This window comes from Octodon degus, unplaced genomic scaffold, assembly GCF_000260255.1.
Source record: "Octodon degus isolate 3935 unplaced genomic scaffold, OctDeg1.0 scaffold00036, whole genome shotgun sequence".
In the NCBI taxonomy this organism is placed as follows: Eukaryota; Metazoa; Chordata; class Mammalia; order Rodentia; family Octodontidae; genus Octodon; species Octodon degus.
Window position 1 is genome coordinate 8,494,571 of NW_004524612.1, and position 18,498 is coordinate 8,513,068.

The 18,498-nt window shown below is 56.7% G+C and overlaps 1 protein-coding gene across 4 annotated transcripts; it reads right to left on the reverse strand.

Annotated features, from left to right (window-relative positions):
• Window positions 1–1,787: 1,787 nt before the first annotated feature.
• Hr (HR, lysine demethylase and nuclear receptor corepressor) lies at window positions 1,788–17,304 on the reverse strand. 4 transcript variants are annotated; one of them, XM_004630639.3, is made up of 19 exons: window positions 17,216–17,304; window positions 15,439–16,088; window positions 13,766–14,558; window positions 12,387–12,537; window positions 12,134–12,303; window positions 10,719–10,883; window positions 9,681–9,770; window positions 9,405–9,520; window positions 7,942–8,023; window positions 7,393–7,556; window positions 7,051–7,287; window positions 6,772–6,937; window positions 6,537–6,606; window positions 6,228–6,358; window positions 5,983–6,102; window positions 5,771–5,886; window positions 3,664–3,828; window positions 3,165–3,293; window positions 1,788–2,975 (listed from the first exon to the last, which is right to left on the reverse strand). In XM_004630639.3, the coding sequence occupies exons 2-19, from the start codon at window positions 16,048–16,050 to the stop codon at window positions 2,913–2,915; spliced, it is 3,540 nt and encodes a 1,179-aa protein (XP_004630696.1). In that variant the 5' UTR covers window positions 16,051–16,088; window positions 17,216–17,304; the 3' UTR covers window positions 1,788–2,912. The 4 variants fall into 4 exon arrangements, with proteins under 4 accessions (XP_004630696.1, XP_023570426.1, XP_023570427.1 ...); XM_023714658.1 differs by having other exon boundaries at window positions 9,681–9,791; XM_023714659.1 differs by having other exon boundaries at window positions 10,719–10,886.
• Window positions 17,305–18,498: the final 1,194 nt, after the last annotated feature.

An 18,498-nucleotide genomic window follows, 5' to 3' on the forward strand; every position in this document is an offset into this window, starting at 1 on the left:
ACTGAGGCAGACAGTGGCCCTGCAGAGGAGGAAGTCTGGCTGTAGAGGGGGTTCTGCCACTGGTTCCCTGTGTGACCTTGGGGAAGCCTTGGGCCGTAGTCACGCAGGCATTGTTGGACCCTGAGTAGAAAAAGAACATTAGTGGGAAAGTGGTGAAATCCCAGAGAATTCTGTTGTGTTGCTGATAGCTTGTATCAGTGATAATGGCTTAGTTTTGATAAACGCACCGTGTTTATGTAAGATGTTCCCGTTAGGGGAAGCTGGGAAGGATAATTGGGAACTTTCTGTGCTATCTTTGTGGCTTGACTATAAATCTAAAGTTATTTCAAAATAGAAAGTCTGAGAATTTTATAAGAAAGAAAGAGGGAGAAGCAGGCATTGCCTGTGCACGTCTCAAGTTCCCTTCAGGCACTATGGCTTGTGTCGGCCTCATCTGGGTCTGAGGGAGGGGCTTAGGCAGAGGGTGGGTGGTTCGTTACTGACCCCAGCAGAAGTAGCAGTCCAAGGGGGCTTCGTGGGCAGCACTGCCACCAAGTGCTCCAGGCTGAGACTCAGGGTCAGTGCCCACCTCAGCAGATCCATTCCTACAGCCGGTCCTGGAACAAATGGACATTCATCCATGTGCTATTCACAGTGAGTCACACCAGACACGTCCCTGAGCACCAACTGTGACCAAATGTGACCCACCATGGCAAGGCCCCTGGGAGAGACGATGAGGTCTGGTGGGGAAGAGAGAGGCTCCGAGACTTGTCCAACCCCACCCCAAAGCGCAAAGTGCAGAGCAGCATCTTCCCAGGAAGGACCCTGTATTTTGGGCTCCGGGGTGACGTTAGGACACGGTCTTGAAGGTGAGGTGTAAATAGCAATGTGTCATCCATTGCTGCCTGGAACACGTTCAGCTCTAAAGTGCATGCAGTAGGAGGAGGACAGAGAAGAGGGCAAGCTTCTCTTTAAATTCCGTGAAGCGCTAAGACTGCAATATAAACGAGGTAGCTTGAGTCAGAAAACTTGGTTCAAATCCCAGTTCTGCCACTAAAATTGCTGTGTGACCTTGCATGACTTATTTAACCCGTTTGCCTGTTTCTTCCTCTGAAAAATGGAAATAAATTCTATCTACCTCAAAATAGTGATAAGAGATCGAAAGATATAAATGAAAGGCACTGAATAAAAGACAGCACAGAAACACATAATTCTTTGATTTTTTTTCTTTTTAATTCTAAGAAACAGTGAAAGTAACAACCTCCAGTGAAGAAACTTAACTACATATTTATTTTTGCTATTGGGAATCAAACTCGGGACCTTGCTCTTGCCAGGCAGGCACTCTGCCACTGAGCTGTGTCCCCGGCCCCTCTCTTATTAAAATATAGGATGGTTCTATAAATCATGGTACAACTGATTAATGAAATATAAACAGCCACTTAAAATGAAGAGTAGGCAGCAACACAGAAAATGATCACAACACTGTGTCAAGGGAAAGGAGCCAAGTACAAGATGCACTGTTCAGCCATGTGTACAACATATGCCTGGAGAAGATGCTAGGAAGAAATCCACCCAAGACTCAAAGGCTTGGGTCAGGGATGAGTAGACATGGGTGTCAGGTGACTGTTGTATTTTCCAAATGTTCTGTGTAGCTAGGCATGGTGGTGCATGCCTGTAATCTCAGCACACTTGGGAAGCTGAGGCAGAAGGGTCCCTGTGAGTTTGAGGCCAGCCTGAACTGCATAGTGAAACCCTGTCTCAAAAAGACAACAACAAATGTTCTCAACATATGTTACAGTTATAATAAAAAATTTTATTTAATAAAAAATTCCCCAAACCACAGCAGAAACAAGTATGACAAGAGGTGGTATGTTGGTGGGGTTGAAATACCTGGGGCGGGGGCCGGGGGACAGAGGGCTGAGCCACACCGGGGTTGTGGGGACAGGGCTGGGAGAAGATAGCAGCAGTGTCTGAGGCAGGGAAACCCAGTCCCAGGCCGTGGTCACCATGGGCAGTGGGGACAGCAGAGCTCTGGAATCCACAGCTGATGTCACACAGGGAGGCCATCTCAGTGCTGTGCCTGAGACTCTTCCTTGTCTGCTATCACAGTCAGGGGCACCTTTGGGGATAACATCCCCAAAGGCTCCAGGCTCCCACAGGAAAAGCGGGCAGGGGTGTCTGAGGGGACCCCCACTCCCCTGCTTGCCCTTGTCCATCTGCCTCTGCTCTGGGGCAAATTTCCTTGTTTCTACTCCCTTCCCAGACCATGCGGCCTGCAGGAGCAGGGCCAGCCACACTGGCAGCGTCACAAAACAACAGACTTTAAGGGAAATCACCCAGGAAGGAGTGAGAGGGGAGGCTGGAGTGGGGGCAGGGTGGCACGGCCCATGTAATTCCCTCCAGCCTGGGCGGGCAGTCCCTGATGCCCTCTCCCCCACACTGAACAGCAGTTCTGGCAAGAGGGCAGGAGTTTCGTAGCCCCTAGTCTAGCACGGCACCGTGCGAAGGGCTGCACGGAAGCCCAGTGAGGACGCGGGTGGTATAAGCACAGCTTGGGACACAGGGAGGGACGAGGCAGCAGAAGAAAGTGTTGCTTAAGCCAGAATGATTCCCAAGGTCCCCCAAGGAAGGACTGTTTGTCTCCTGGGTTGGGGCACAGGGATTGAGGGAGTCAGTTTCCCCTAATATGGCCTGGTACCATGGAGAGGGGCACAAGATGGAGCAGGTGCCAGCCTGCAAAGGGCAGGTGTGAGCTTCAGTGGCACTACGGTTGCTGGCTTTAGGGCCAGGGCAAGGGAATGGGGTGCAGAGTGGTGCTTGTGGGATTGGCCAAAAGTCCCTAAGTCCCCCAATGCCATTGCCTGATGAAGCTACATCTGGGCGAGCACCTGGCCTACTAGCTCGCCACTCCTTCCCCGAGACACCAGGGTCCCCTATTGAGCCTCTTGCAGTGTTCCCACAGCCACTTTCACTGCTTGGAATACAGCCCAGTCCATCTAGGAAAAAGAGGACAAAGAGCTTTCAGTCACAGGCCAAGGCCCCGACCCCACATGCCCAAGGACAGCCCTCCTCTGCACAGGCAGGTTGGCTGCCTGATTGGCAGAGCTGAGTCTGCCCTGTCCACTCAAGTTGTGTCCAGAGGCACGTGGACAGTACCCCAAACTACTGGCCAATGTCACACTCACTTGGGCGTAAAGAAGGCGGCAGTCAGGGGGCAGGCTGGGTCCCTGGTGGCAGAGCTGAGTGGAAAGGACAGAGGTCTCGGGGGACAGGAAGTGCTGGGTGACACTGACTGTGCTCACCAGGCCTTGCACCTGTGCCAGGGAGGAGGTGGGCAGGAGGGTCAGCAGAGTTCAAGGCACACATCTCCCTACCCCTCCCCACCAACTCCCTGGGAAAACCACCAGGAGACAGCGCCAGGCACCACACAGGACACAGCCAAAGCTAGGCCAGAGGGGGGCCAGAGGGATGCCAGAGGGACAGGTCCCTCCATCAGCACCCTGCAGCCAGACCCGATCTCTGACCTTAAGACCCCTCAGCCTCAAGGTCTCTTCTTTCTCGAATTGGGCCCTGGCTTTCTGCACCACTAAGGTTATCTCAGGTGCAAAGACACTGCCCAACCCTGGGGTGATATTGTTGCTGAAAGCCCCAAAGCTCCAGAGAGCCTCCCCACCAGGAAAGTACCTGATGGGGTGCCCCTGCAGGCACCAGCACAGCCTCTCCAGGGGCTTGTAGCAGGGTCCAGCAGCTCACACCCCACTCTTCCCGCAGGCGCCGCCGAAGCGCTGCATCCAGGTAGCAACTGCCTGGGGCACCGGGCTCCAGGGTCCCTGCTCCAGCCGGGCATACCTCAAAGAAGAAAAGTCTAATGAGTCTGGTGGGAGGGCAAAGCAGGACTCCAGGAGGGTGGGGACAGTGGCTTCACAGCAGCCAGGGGAGCAGGAGATAGTTGAAGGGGTCAAACTGAAAGGGCAGGCAGGGGAAGGTGGGGTTGCGGGGAGAGGGGCTGGTGGTGAGGGGCAGAGGCAGCTCAGCTGGACAGAACAAACATTGGACTGCAAGGAGCTTAGAGGAAAGGATTAAGGTGCTCCAGTTGGGGGTCTGAATCCCTGCTTTTCCAAGGCTGAGTGCCTTTCATAGCCTCAGTGGCCCTGGCCTGGAGCCCCCTCCGTGGTAGCCCTTTCTCCCAGACCCAGGCACACGTCCTGCAGCAGCCCCATTCATAAACCATCTACATCTGGAACCTTTTGAATAGCCTGCACTGTGGTCTAAACTATGGGTGTGCAGGTAGCTGTGTCCTCCTGAGAAGACCCCTCCCACTGCCCAGGAGTCTAACATCCTGGACCAGAAAGGGCAAGGCTGCACAGGAGTTCAGCTGCAAGTGGGTGCTCAGGCTTGTCTGTCCACAACCGACACAGCTGCGGGGGCTGTTGTCAGCCCAATCGGAGCAGGAGTTGCTAGGCAGGCAGAGACTCGTGAGGCCAGAGGTGTGCAGGGAACGCTTGCCCTCAGAGGTGAACACTGTGTCAGGCTCCTGCTGGCCAGCCACTAACTCCGCCCTATTCAGCAAAGACCAGGCTGTGGTCCCTGGGTTTAGGGCTACGACACTGAGCTGGGGACACTGGCAGACCAGAACCAAATTGGAGCAAGAGGAGCCCCAGCCAGGGACCAGGCGTCCTTTGCCCCACCATCAGCTCCCTCCTTAGTCTACAGCAGTGTTTCCCAGGCCACCCGGTGAGAACATGCCCCACACAGATCCCCATGAATCATCCTGTTGGGCCACACGAGACTGCCCACAGCCAGCCGCACCCAGACCAGTGGAGGCCATCTGCCTATGACGGGGTGCCTCTGTCTGCTCCCTCTGTGTGTCCCAGCATCTGGGTGCACATGTGCAGATGTGTGTGCCTGTGGACCAGGGTAGGGATCGGGTAAGGATGAGGCACTGGCATCTGGGTGTCTTTACATAGCCGCCTCAATGGGTGACACCTGAGGAAGTCTTTTCCCTAGAAGACCGGGCTCAGCTGAACTTTAAAGCCTGTTTGTTATTGTTTTGAGACACCATCATTAGGTAGTCCAGGTTGATCTTGACTCACTATGTAGTCCAGATCGACCTTGAACTGAGATTCTCCTGCCTCAGCCTCCTGAGTGCTGGATTCCAAGCATGTGCTACTTGGCCCTAACTTTAACCTTGGTTTCCTACCTACCCTGCCTTTCCAGAGCTTTCTGCCTCTGACCCACTTCCAGCCTCTTCTCCTCCTCCTTTCCCCATCATGGCCAGGTCCCCCCTTCACCTACCAGCCTGCCCCCCTCAGCTGTCTTCCTGGCCAGCATCTTCCCAGAAGTCTCCCTCATAAGATGGAGCCACAGAAAGGGGAGCAGCAGGGCTCCCTTTGGCCTTCTGCTAGTACCTCACCCCAAGTCCCAGGAAGGGAAGCTTCCAGGAAAAGCATAGGGCAGTGATAGGTCAGATCCCAGCTTTTCCACCGAGCGCTGGTTTTCTCGTCTACAACATGAGAATGCAGCCGTTCCTGCCTCAGGGTAGCAAGGGACCACGGGCTGACATAATGTACCCAAGGCCCTTAGGACAGTGCCCAGCCAGCATGTTCCAGCTGTGCCCTCCTGCTTCTCTGACACCTCCACAGGCGTGAGGTCCCTTCTCTGTGCTATCTGCATGAGTAGGGGCCGTGCAGCCCTCCACAGGGGCTGGGGCAGGGAAAGAGTAGGCAGGGACCACACACTGCCAGGCTAGGTGGGCATAAGAGGGGGGCAGGGCTCAAGGCTTCCTCCTCACCATCTGGAGAAAGCGGCGGATGCGCTGGGCATCCTGTGCCCGGAACACGTGCCACACAGTGCTGACCTGGCTGCCTGGAGACCAGAGTCCCTCCCCATCCAGGCCGGAAAGGAAGTCTGTGGGAGAGACACAGGTCAGATAGGCACAGGGCATGTGAGGTGGACTTGTGTGTGGTGGTGTGTCACCTCTCCTGTCCCCAGCCGAGGACCTACCTTTCTGGGCCCGGTGCCAGGCAGGCAGCGCTGCCTCTGCATGCACCAGTATGCTGACCAAGTCAGCCACTTCCACACACAGGTTCTTGGTCCCCAAGTGGCCGCGGTGCGGGCTCACACCTACATAGAGATGGAAATGGAAAAAGGAAGCACATGCGTCTCCAGGCCCTTGGCACTGATATCCGAGTGCCCCAAGACGAAGGGATAAGATGTGTAGAGAGCAAGCAGGAGTGGCAGGCACTCACCATGGGCCGCCCAGAGCTGGGGCTCCAGCAAGCGCAGTGCAAGGCCCGGTGGGAGGTAGGAAGCCAGGTTGAGTTTCCCATGGTGGGCACAGTATTCTGGGAGCGGCAGGCTGGAGGCCAGGTTCTCCACCCTGTGGGTGGCAGGGGTTACAGTCAGTGGGCCCGGTTCAGGCACAGAGCTCCCCACTATTAGCTTAGTGCCCAGAGGGCAAGCTGGGAGTGCTGAGGTTCCCTTGGCAGGGGTAGAGGTAAAGGTGGGTATGGAAGGGCTGGGGCTGGGAAGCAGGGCTGGTCCTCCATCCCACACACCTGCTGGCATCCTCATCTCCCAGAACTCGGTGCAGCAGAAAGACAGAGCCCTCGTCTGGCTTTGGGCGACCTGGGGGAAGAGGCAGAACACCCTTGGCCCCTGGAGGCATTCCAGGGCCAGCAGCAGTACCTGCTCTGGTCCTGCTTGTAGTGTCACTTAGATCACTCTGGGGTCTCCTTGTCACCCAGCCCCTTGGACTCAGCTCCCTGTAGTCCATCAGAGATAAATACTTACTCTCGGGCCGGGAGAATCCCTCCCAGAATGCCACATTGTCCAGGCCCGTGGGCTGTGGGGGCCCCAGGGCTGACAGAGCCTGCACCTGGCCTCCAAGTGCCCTGAGAGCTTCCACTCCCCACAGGCCACCTTGCAGTGTTCTCTGGATCCCGGACACCAACACAGGCTGTGGTGGAGAGACAAGGGGGGCACAGGTGGGTGAAGGGAGAGTTGGGGGCTGCCAGAAAAGCTCCAGATGCTTGGACCCAGGCCCTGGGGGGAGAGAAGAGGGTAGCTCACCTGGCCCTGCCTCCAGTGCTCCTGGAACAGGTGGAAACAGCGCCGAGGCCTGGGCTCCTGCAGACACAGCAAAGCCCCAGGAGGAGGCAGCCGGGGCCGAACTGGAGACAGGGATAGGCCGAGGCCCTTGCGAAGGCCTGGCCCACCCCGCAGGCCTGGCCCAAGAGCCTTTTCCTGGATCTTCCGCTCTACCACCTGTGCAATGATGCTGTCCAGGATGTTGGTGATGCGATCATCCTGCAGGGAGGGGAAGACAAGAGGATCAGGACCCATCAGGCCCCACAGACAGGGCCGACCAACCTCAGCACCCCAGGTTGCCAGCCCCTCCGAGCCCTTGCTCACACTGGGCAGGGCAGGTGTAACCGGAGCAAAGGCCATGTGGATGCGCTCATGTCCCAGGCAGAGCTTGACAGCAGTAGAGGCCAGCAGTTCACAGAGAGAGGGACAAGGCAGGGGCCCTCGGCTGGCTCGGTCCTCTGCTGGGGACTCAGTGGAGTCTGGGGTCTCTGGAGTCAGGGAGGAACAAGGTGAAGGGCTTTCCTGCTATCCTCATTTTTCCCTTGAGAGATGGCTCCCCTCATTTGCTGGCTGATCTGTTCTGTCTTCCCAGCATCTCCCCTCTCTGACCCCTCCATCTGCTGAGCTCTGGGGCCCTCTCCTCCCAAAAGCATAGCTGGAGAAGGCAGCTTCAAAACCTCTGAAGAGGAGAGGTACTGGAGAGGGTATGCAGATGGCAGGTCCGAAGGCGGTGATGGAGATGGGTGGCCGCCGGTAGAGGATGTTTGCCAAAGCAATCCAAGTCACTCCCAGAGACTCTTGCTGCTGCCCTCCCACCTTAGCCTCCAGCCCAGTCCCCAGCCATTCATCCAAGAAGTGCAGGGAGCCACTCACCCTCTTTGATGTCCTTGGTCCTGTTGGAATCCCCATTGCAGGAAGGTTGTGGAGTTGGTGGAGTTTTCTCTGTTGGCTCCTTCTGTTAAACCCACCCACCACCCCCAAGTCAAGCCAGAGATTTAAAAAATGATGTGATAGACACAATTCAACCTATAAGAATTGGGGCTGGGGAAATAAGCGCTTGCCTGGCAAGTGCAGGGTCCTGAGTTCAATCCCCAGTACCACAAAAACAAAAACAAAAAAAAAAGAATTAATGTGGGACACACATAAGCCTTCAGAGTGTGTGTACAGGAGGGACAGTGCTACAGTATATAATGTTAGGAGGAAGAAAGTGCACATGCTTTGCTGAATGGTACAACACATGCTGAAAAGATGTAAATAAATGTACGCAGAAATGACTGCTGAAAGGTATGTCATCGTTGATGATGGCGCAAGAGGTCCTTTTTTTCTTTCTTTCTTTCTTTCTTTCTTTTTTTTTTTTTTTTTTCTGGAACCGGGGATTGAACTCAGGCCCTTGAGCTTGCCAGGGAAGTGCTTATTCCACTGAGCCATCTCCCCAGCCCCAGTCCTTTTTTTCTTGTACTTGTCTGTTTTCTAAATTTTCACACGTGGCATCAGTGTATATCTGCTACACAGAGTGGATTTAACAGACTTTTTGTTTCTTTCTTTTTTTGTTTTTTGGAGATAGGACTTAAAACTATGTAGTTCTGGCTGGCCTGGAACTTATTACATATTCCAGGATGGCCTCAAATTTGAGGCAATCCTCCTACCTAAGCTTCCAGAGTACTGGGATTATACTTTTGTGCCTGGTTAATGAATTATTTCATTTGTCTTTTTTTTTTTTTTTTGTCTTTTTGAGACAGGGTCTCACTATGCAGTTCAGGCTGGCATTGAATTCACTTTGTAGCCCAAGCTGGTCTTGAAATTGCAATGACCCTCATGCCTCAGCCTCCTGAGTGTGGGGTTAGAGGCATGTGCCACCATGCCTGGCTCGTAATGAACTATTTCTTGAACAGATGATTTTCATCATAAAAACGTGAACTTCATAAACAACCTTGCACAATGCACACCAAGCGCCTGCACTGTGCATTAGGTGCTGGAGCTATGCAGCAAGTGGACAGAGGCCAAAAGAGCCCAGAGCTGGGGGCGTGCCATGCCCTCGAGTGTCTGGAGTGGGAGGGGCAAGTGCTGCGCTAGCAGATGTACAGAAGGGGCCAGGACTCCAGGTGCAGAGGGCATGAGGATTTCTGGTAGGGATGTAGCCGGGAGAGGCCAAGTGCTACTGTGGGCTGCAAGGGTCCTCATTTCCAGGAGAAGGGAGGATATGACCCCATTCCCTGGGCTCCATGTCCCTCTTTATCCAAACCCCTTGCAAACAAGGCCAGCCATTTGCAGGCACCTAATCCATCCTGGAACCCACCCACTAGTCCTTGCCACCTGGGCCACCCTCTATTTCTTACCTGCTGTCCCCCAGCCCCAGGGGCCCACACCCGGGCATCAGCTTGGCACAGACAGTGCCCCCGAATATCAAACTTGGCCCAGACCTGGTGCATTGCAGTGCTCAGTTCTGCCAAAGCTGGGATGGAGAGAAAGATGGAGCGTGGTGATGCGCACAGCCCAGACACTTGCCTTCTCCAAGGGGGAGGGTGCAGCACCAGGGTTAGGCATAACCAGACAGGAAGCTGGTCTCTCTCAGGACCCACCCACTGCGTGCCCCACCCCTCCTGCTGGCTCACCCTGGCTGGAGACAAACTGGGTCAGCACCAGGGAACAGGCAGTGTGCCCAGCCTCCTGGGCACACTCCTCCAGGGACTGCTCCTGAGAGCCTGCAGGGTGGGAGGGAGAAGCTGCAGATCAAAAAAGCACAGTAACCACAGGTTAAGGTCAGGAAAGGAGGCCCAGGACACAATATTTAAATCAGTACTCAATAAGCCACCAGGCTGGGTGTGGTGCACATGCCTAGAATCTCAGCACTCTGGGAGGCTGAGGCAGGAAGATGTCAGTTTGAGACCAGCCTGGGCAATTCAACAATTTAGGAAGGTTCTACCTTAAAATTAAATAATAATAATAATAATAATAATAATAATAATAATAAAGAGCTGAGGATATAACTCAATATGAAGGCCTTGTGTTTAGTCTCTAGTACAAAAAAACTTCATCAAGTTTCTGTTTCCTGAGCACTGGGTACATACTGACATAGGACCCTGCAGCATGCAGACATTTCATATGCTTGGATGTTTTTCAAGATCCTAAAGGGGTCAGTTACGTGGCACAGAGTGTTCTGATTCTGGAATTCTTTTTTGGCCATGTCCATTGGGACATGGGGACACTTCAAGACCTCAAGTGATCGAGGGGAGTCAAAGGGGAGAAAGCTGAGAATGATGGCGAGAACAGGATGGAACCAGAAGACGAGTCTAAGTTCCGGCCGCAACATTTATGAGCTCTGTGACTTGTACAAGTGCCTTAACCTGTCTGAGTTTTTCTCCTCTGGAAAGGGAGGCAATAATACCCACCTCAGTGTATTACAACAGGTTTTAAAAGGTGCAAGCTGAGCAAAGAGGAAGGCATAGAGGAAGCTGGTGACTTCTGCTAAGGGTGGGCAAGGACACAGGCGAGGCCCTCTGATCTGGGGAGAGGGAAAGATCTGCCCTAAGGAGCAGTGGGTGGTGGCAGCTAAGGGGGGAGCCTGGCTGGGTTGGGGAGCGGTGGCCCCATTCGGCAGCATGCCTGGAGGAGCCGTCCTGCTGCGGCCTCCCTTCCTCCCGGGTTCCTACCTGCCTTCTCCCTGGCCCTCCCCGCACCGGCCATGCGCCCACAGGCCACACACAGCCTGTGACTGCAGCGGGGGCATCTCCAGTGGGTGTTGAAAAGTCCATGGTGGCAGCGGCTACAGCAACGTGGGGTGCCCGGGCTGTCCTCTGTCACGGCTGGCCCCTGGCCTGCTGAGCACAGGAAGAACAGGGTCAGAGGGCTGAAGGCAGTTTCTCTTTGAGGAGCTCAGCCTCCAGCCAGAGAGGTTAGAAGCAGTTTTCTACTGAGCACTAGCAGGAAAAGGAGACAGGGACAGACCTGGGCCCTTTCTCTCTCGGTATTCAACAGCCACAGGCAGGCTTCCCCGTAGAGGTCACCTTTCCAGCAAGCCCCCGAGATCCCACCCTGCCTGCCTTCCCTTGGCCTAGGCACTGCCTCACTGAACTTGAAGTACAACTCCGTGCCACTTCCAGCACATTCTCATCTACCTCCCTCCCTCCCAAGTCCTACATGCTACCAGGAATGGAAAGACATGCCAGCACTTAGGTGGCCTGTACCTTAGGGGACTCTATAGTAGAGGAAAAATACCTCCCTGGGCCGCCACTGCCCTTATGCAAAGGAGTAGCTTGTATTAGGAGGCCCCTTTTCAGACCAGGCTGTCCCTGAGACACCTGATCAGGCTCCAGGTGGGCACAGGGGACCCACAGTGGTTTAGACCCATATGCATAGACCCACCACAAGGGCATCTGCAAGGTGGGGCAGCTTCAGAAGTGGACCCAAAGGATGAGTAAGTTTTCATACACCAGGTAGGAAGGGAGGACCAGGGCATTCCAGATCGAGGGCACAGCCAGTGCCAAGGCCCTAGGGGCCTGACAAGCTCTGGTGATCCGGGAAACAAGGGATGGTAGCATATATACCGGGAATCCAGCCTGGGGTGGCTACAGCCCATAGAAGCCCCTAAAGAAACTAGGGGACTGGCTTTGCTGGGGAAGACCAGCCACTAGCCATCACCTAGGGAGTGACAGGCCACCAGGCCAAGGGTTCTCTGTCTATGACGCCTGCTCCGGTTACTGCGAGAGGCTGCCAGAGGTCTCCCAAGCTCATGATCCACCTCAGCCGGCCTTCCCAGGCCCTGAGGTCCTCTGGAACCCGCCCACCACCTCCCTGGGCTCTCACAGACACTTGTTTCAGCCCTCTTTTCCCCACAAGCCTGACGCTCTCAGAGCACTAGGTTGGACCGGGTTTTACACGTCCCAGCATCCTGCCCCTGCCCCACCCAGGCCAGAAACCTCAGCGTTGACTAAGAGCCCAAGTCAGGCATAAGGACAGAGTAGGGCGGGAGCTCCGCTGAGGTCATGGCAGGCCCGGGAACCCACAGGTTGGCAGGTAGAAAGGGCTGTTTGACCCTGTGCAGGCACAGGAGGGAGGTCAGACTCACTTTCACGTTGTGCCCAGGCCAGGGCCTCCCGCTCCCTGCGCAGCAAGCGGCATAGGCGGTCCCCCAAACCACTCAGCAGGTGCTTGGCGAGGCTCATGCTGAGCAGATCTGAGCCAGACCCTCCACCCTCCTCAGAGTCTTCCTGCTGTGGCTCAGCGCCCAGAGAAGACCTGTGGATGGACAGAGGAGCATGAGGAAGGCCCTCCCTGGGGAGGGAGAGGATTCTGGGTACCAGGGCCCATAGCATACTCACCTCTGTGCTTCCTGCGAGTGGCAGGCCAGTGCTTCCACCTCTCCAGCTGCCTGAGCACAGCTTTGGCATTGAGTAATGACTGCTGGAAGAGTCAGGCCAGATGTGCCCTGAGGCCTGGGGTCCTGGAGGCTGGCCCTGCCACCTCGGAGTCCTAGGGGAACAATGCAGCTGGTCAGGAGTCTGGCTTTCAAGGCTCTTGCCAACCCAGACTTAGCATCTACCCATCCATACACAGCCAGGCCAGCCCCTCGTCCCAGCCTGTGAAGCATCATGGGAACAAGCGAGAGGACCCCAGGTGGCTAAAAGGTTTGTACACATGCTGAGCCATTGCTTGGGACTGTCTTGGCACAGAATGATGCCTAGGGAAGGGGTTGTCCAAGGCTTTGGGCAGCTGGGGCAATGGTCCTAATACAAGTGCAGGATCCAACTGGTGTAGGCTTTGGATAGCTCCACTGAGCGCTTAGTAACACCACTGGCTGGGTGACAAAGTGAGACGCAGACAGATGGACAGAGCATGCCAGAAAGTGAGAAGGCCACTTTCAACACAGGCCACAGATGCAGTAACCCAAGAAGGCGAGGGGGCCAACAATTCCTAGTCCAGACCATGGTGAGGCCTGGTGCAGATGTGTGCCAGCTCCAGGGGCACTGGAAGATGCCATGGGAATGGTGTATCAGGTCCAGGATCAGCAGCACAGAACTCTGAGAAAGGAGGTAAACCCAAAGAGCCAGACAGGCCAGCTGATGTTGGCAGTGCCGGGACCCTCAGTGAAGAACAGGGTGGCAGAAGATTCCAGGATGTAGCCACAGTCTTAATAATCCAAACAACCTTGGTGATCCAGTTGACCCAGAGAGGCAAGACAGAGGGTCTTTCCAGAACAAAAATTCCCAAGCCAGATTTGTGGCACAAAAAAATCAGAGCAGTGAACATGTACTGAATGTCTACCAAGCACCACGGAGTTTTCAGTGCCCTGATGGAGCTTCGTACAGCAATTAGTCCTTGGAGCAGTCTTCATGAGGCAGGCACCATTTTCCGTCCATTTGATAGATGAACTGAGGCGTAGAGAGATGAAGTAACTTGCCCAAGCCCACATGGCTACTGATCAGCAAAGTCAGAAGTACCCTGATTCAAGGGCCCAGACTCTGAACCAGATCATTCATCGCACTGCCACCAAAGCACCATGGCTTGGCAGCAAGAGAGCAAGATGGAAGCCACTTGCCGGAAGGCGCTGGCTGCAGATGCTGAGGCGCCGGAGAGCCACTGGGATCCAGGCAGGAAATGTGGCATCTGGGTGTGATCTGCTCCTAAAGGGTCTACAGTCCCCTCCCCCACAGAGCTCCAGCCCCGACTCCCCCTCCCTGCAGCCCTCTCAGCCCTTTACCTCTCTGCACATTGTGCTGTTCTGCCTCCGCCTTGCTCCCTACTGATGCGTCCAGCGCCTCCTGCCAACCCCTGGCCCCCTGGCCCGTGGTGCCTGGGAAAGGGTCTGATGGTCGCTTGAGGGCTGGCCCACCCATGGCTCCCTGGACTTCAGGGCTGCCTGCCCTCTTGAGGGCCCGGAGCTGGACAGCTGGGCTCTCCTCATCCCCAGGCCAGCCCCTTGGACACCCAAATTGCTCGGAGTGCCGTGTGAGCCATGTCTTCTTCAGTTTGGTGTGGTGGCTCGGGGGACAGGCCCTGGGACTCACAGCCTTGCTCGCTTCCTCACCAGACTCAGCAGGACCACTGCTAATCCCCTCTGGACCCTCCTGGCACTTTCCACAAGGACTAACATCTCCCTCTTGAGCCGGTGGGTGGGATGAACAACAGCCCCCCTGGGTGGTAGAGGGCCCAGGAGAGGGGCACCGTGGTGTGACCGGTGGCCCTAGCTGATATCCCAGACTGCCACTGCCTGGCACAGTCCAGACATTGCTAAGAGTATGGACCAGGCCAGGAGGACAGGTGGGCCAGGGGGTCCGGGGAACAGTGTCTGGATGTCCCAGGAAAAGTGAGCAAAGATTCTTTGGCCTGCCAGCTGCCAGATTTCCCTCCCTCTGGTGGAGTGAAGGGCCTTCCGCCTCTCGGGCTCGCTGCAGAAGCCCACCAGGGGCTGAGCCCAACAACCCCGGTTCCAACACTGCTAAAGAGGGCTCCTTTGCCAGCCTGGGCATGCTCGGATCCTTGTGGTAAAAGCCCTAGGAGAGGAGAAAGGGTTAAGTGAGTGCTGGCTTTGGTTCCCAGTGCTTAAAGAAAGGCAGAACTGATATTAATATTGTCATCAATAAGACACTGCTGCTGCCAAACCAGAACCACTGAGAAACTCAGACTGGGTGATAAACAGTACCACATGAGAATCCCAGGCTCCCCACTGCTCCAAGTTCCTCTAGATCACACCCCTTAATATATGGACTTCACCATAGAGTTGCTAAGGGATTAATGTCTGGCACAGCCAAAGGATATTTGGAATATATTTGGATTATTTAGTGGCCTAACCCATACTGGCTTCCTTATATTTTGTTTTTTAATTTTGATTCCTACATGCTGCCCAGAATAGCCTTGAACTTGTGATGCTCCTGCCTCAGCCTCCCAGAATGCTGAGATGATACTAGTGCACCCTGCCCAGCACCATACTAGTTTTTAAATATTTTAAAATCTCAAACTGGGCATGCAGGTTGCCTATGGGGGAGGAGCCCTAAACATAGGGCATGAGGTCACCTGCACATCCCACTTCCAGACAGAGAGGTCTTGTTTGCCTGTCTGTCCTCTGCCCTAGGACAAGGCCACACATGCCAGGGGAAGAGCTTCTGAGGCCTTGGCCTAGGGGGATGGCGCAGGAGTTAATGGCTGCAAAGGCTGGGGGCAGGGAAGGGACATAGGGATGGAGCTGCTTTGCAGGCTGGCTGTTCAGGCTGACCTCAGGGCCTGGAACAGCTCTGAGCTACCCATTTGAGTGCCAAGTAAGTACTGCCTTGCCTTCTCATCAGAATGGAAGGGGCAGAGTAGTACTGCCCTGGGGGACCACTGAGATGCCTTGTATGGCTGAGCCCCGGGTAGCCTCTCTGCTCTGGCACTCACCTTGCTGCCCAGGCTGAAGGCAGAGGGCGCTTTGTGCTGACCCGCAGGGTACATCCAAGGGTGTGGGGCCAGTGGCCAGTCACACGGACGCTCTGGGGGCAGGCTGGACACTAGATAGGGTGGCAAGCAGGTGGGCACCCAGAAGGGAGCTCGCTCCAGGATCTTGGTCTCCAGCAGGAAAGGGCAGTGTAAGGGCCTGAAAGCCACAAGGTCACTGTTGGGCTGCCTACCACCATGCTCAGGAATGAGGGGGCCATAGTGAGGTGGACACATTGGCCCACAAAAGGCCTGCGGGTGGGCCAGCATTGCCTCCTTCCAGCGCAGTCCATCCTTGCTGCCCAGCCAGCTGGCCTTCCTTTCCCCATTCTGGGGGCCCTCACCCTCCACCAGCGGGAGTGTGTCTTTGGGGCCCTGGGGGAAGCCAGGAGGAAGCCAGGAGTCTGGGGTGCTCAGGACACCCCTCCAAAAGGGGGCTGGCTCTCCTAGGCACAGTGACCCATGACGTAGGCCATCCCTTGGTGGAGTCCCCGGCTCCTGTCCCACGATGCCATTCTCAAGGACCGTCTTCTCCCAGGCTGGGGTGTCCTTCAGGAAGCTGGGCGTACTTGCCATCCCTCTCCTGCCCTCATGGGGCTCTCCCAGGGGGATCCCTGAAGCATAACCATCAGAGTGTGAGCTCCCTGGGCATGTGACCCAAGCACCTTACTGCTGGCACAGAATGGGCACCACCCTCGCAGCACTAAAGTGGTTCAAACCAGTTGAGGCAAGTGCCAGTCCACAGCAAGGCACCAAGCTGACTACCATATGTGTCTAGAGGCTGCCTGGGATCCTTAGGTTCTGGTCCCCACCTGAATTTGGGGGGTGGAATTCAGCAAAGGCTGTCGTTTTTAGGGTGATGTATCCTGGCCTCATCAAGCCAGAATCCTGGTCACTAGCTTGGGAAGAGGACAAGGTGGGAGGTGACTCAGCCACCCGCTGGGGGACTTGGGACCAGTCCTGTCACCCCCAAGCCTCAGCAAGCCCTAGTGTGAAGTAGCACAGCTTGGATCTCAGAGGACAAACCGCAGTCTGTGTCAGGGATGCTGCTTGCTGGCCCCAGTCCCCAGCCCTAGCTAGGCTTGCAGGGCCGGGAGTGCAGGCCAGGCAGGCTGGAGTCACCATCGTCACTGTCACCAGGAGGGCACCCAGCCAGGGCTGCTGGCTGCTGTCTCCCTTCACCTGGGCAGCCCTACCTCTACCTCTTTCCAGGCCCTAGTTTCTTGGCTTCTCCATTAGAGCCAGGGAATGGTGCTGGGGGCTAGAATCCTGATGCTTCCCAAGGGGAGGGGTGGACCAGCACACAAGAGGGCATTAACTAAGAGGCTTCTTCAGGGATGGGTGAACAGTCAGCCCTAGCCTAGCCCCAGTGCCAGGACATGAAGGGTAACTGCAGCCTGGCGCAGGGAAGGAAGGAGGCGGGGAAATCGGGCTGGGCCCCAGAGAGAGGCAAAGGAGGGAAAATTGAACGTGAATGCGTGTGAGTGACCGGGTTGACAGGTGGCACCAGAGCGTCAGAGCTCTCTAGGCGCGGTCCCCTCAGCTACCCAACTAAGCCCCAGGAGAGTGAAGCTGGAGCCGCGGGAGAGCGTGATCGGGCTTTCTGAGGCTGCAGCTCTCGCGTGCTCTGTAACCTGTTAGGGGATCCCAACTTCTGCATGTTGGGACGAGCGGTCCGGCTCACAGAAGAGCGGGGACTCACTTCCTCCAAAATACCCCGGGATCCCCTCTCGGTGATTACCTGGGCTTCACGGGCCGGGCGCGACGCGGGCGGCGGCAGTCGTGCTGGCCGGCGCCGGGCACTCGCTCCCCATGGGCCGGCTCAGGGCCTCCCGGCCGGCGGGCGAACAGGGACGCAGGGTCGTCGCGTTCTCCGCTCAGCGCGTTCGCGCTCTCTTTACACCCCCGGGCGGCGGGGGCACTCTAAGATCGCAGGTTGGAGGGGTCGGACTCCGGGATCTGCAGGATGCGGCACACGGCGCGGATCGGCCGCACCAGCTTCTGGGCCGAGGCCGTGGGTTGCGCCATGGGACGCCGAGACTCCGTGCTGCGCTTTGGGGAGGGCCGGACCGGGGCTGGGGAGCGGGTGTCCCCGGAGAGAAAGGAGCCGGGCCGGGGGGAACACGCGCCCCGGGTCGGAGACGGCTGAGTGGGGGGAAAAGCGGAGGGGCCGGGGGAGGGGGACAAGCCTGGAAAGGGGGCCGATCCCGCGACCCAAGAGAGACACCGGCTAGGGCGCAGCACCGCGCGACGCAGCTAATGGAGGAAGAGCGCAGCGGAGAGCGCAGCAGGACCTCCGATCGCCATCGCCAGATGCGCAACTGAGAGTGGTGAAGCTGCTCCGCCGGTTTCCTCCTCCAGCACCCTGCGGGAAACAGGAGCCCGTGATTCGGCGGCCCCGCCTGGGCCTGCCCCCTCCTGAGCCCCGGGGGCTTCCGCCAACGCCCCGGCGATGCCACCGGCTGCGCAAGGGGAGAATGAGCCCTTTGTTCACCCCTCCTCCCCGCGGCACCCGGGCGCCTGCCGGGAGAGGCTCCCCCGGGGCAGCGTGCCAGCTTCCCAGCCGCCCCACCCTCCCGTGGGCCCGGCCCCGGAGCCTGGCAGGCGGGCAGCACCCCCACTATAGGTGCCAAGCCCGGGAACTGGAGCAAAGGGCGGGAGGGGCCGGACCAGGCCACCTTGGGGCGGGGTGCCCCCCCGGGGTGCTAGGGCAAGGAGGCTGGGAGGGGACAGTGCCGCAGCTGGCAGGGGCAGTCGGGTTCTCACGGGTCAGTGATGGGCGTTGTGACCCATGCCGGCCTAGCCTTGCTTGGCTGGACCACTCTTTCCTGGTCCTCTCCAGAGGAGGCTCATGGCTACACCCGGCTGTCTGCTGCCTGCCCTGCCTCATCCTCACCTGGCCAAGCTGTTGTTCATAGTCTCCCACCCAAGTCCCCTCCCGGATTTGTCCTAAGGCCCAGTGTCACTAAGTGTTGTGCTTAGGAGTCTGGGACAGTCTGCCCCAGTCTATGGGCCTGGGTTTCA

Bases quoted from the DNA above. Each gene is read 5' to 3' on its own strand.
- Hr (XM_023714657.1), bottom strand. From the start codon at position 16,050: ATGGCAAGTACGCCCAGCTTCCTGAAGGACACCCCAGCCTGGGAGAAG. The intron at 9,792-10,718 runs GTAGGAACCCGG...TTTGATCTGCAG, and splicing joins GAGGGCCAGGGAGAAGGCAG to CTTCTCCCTCCCACCCTGCA. The intron at 2,976-3,164 runs GTGAGTGTGACA...TCTTTTTCCTAG, and splicing joins GCCGCCTTCTTTACGCCCAA to ATGGACTGGGCTGTATTCCA.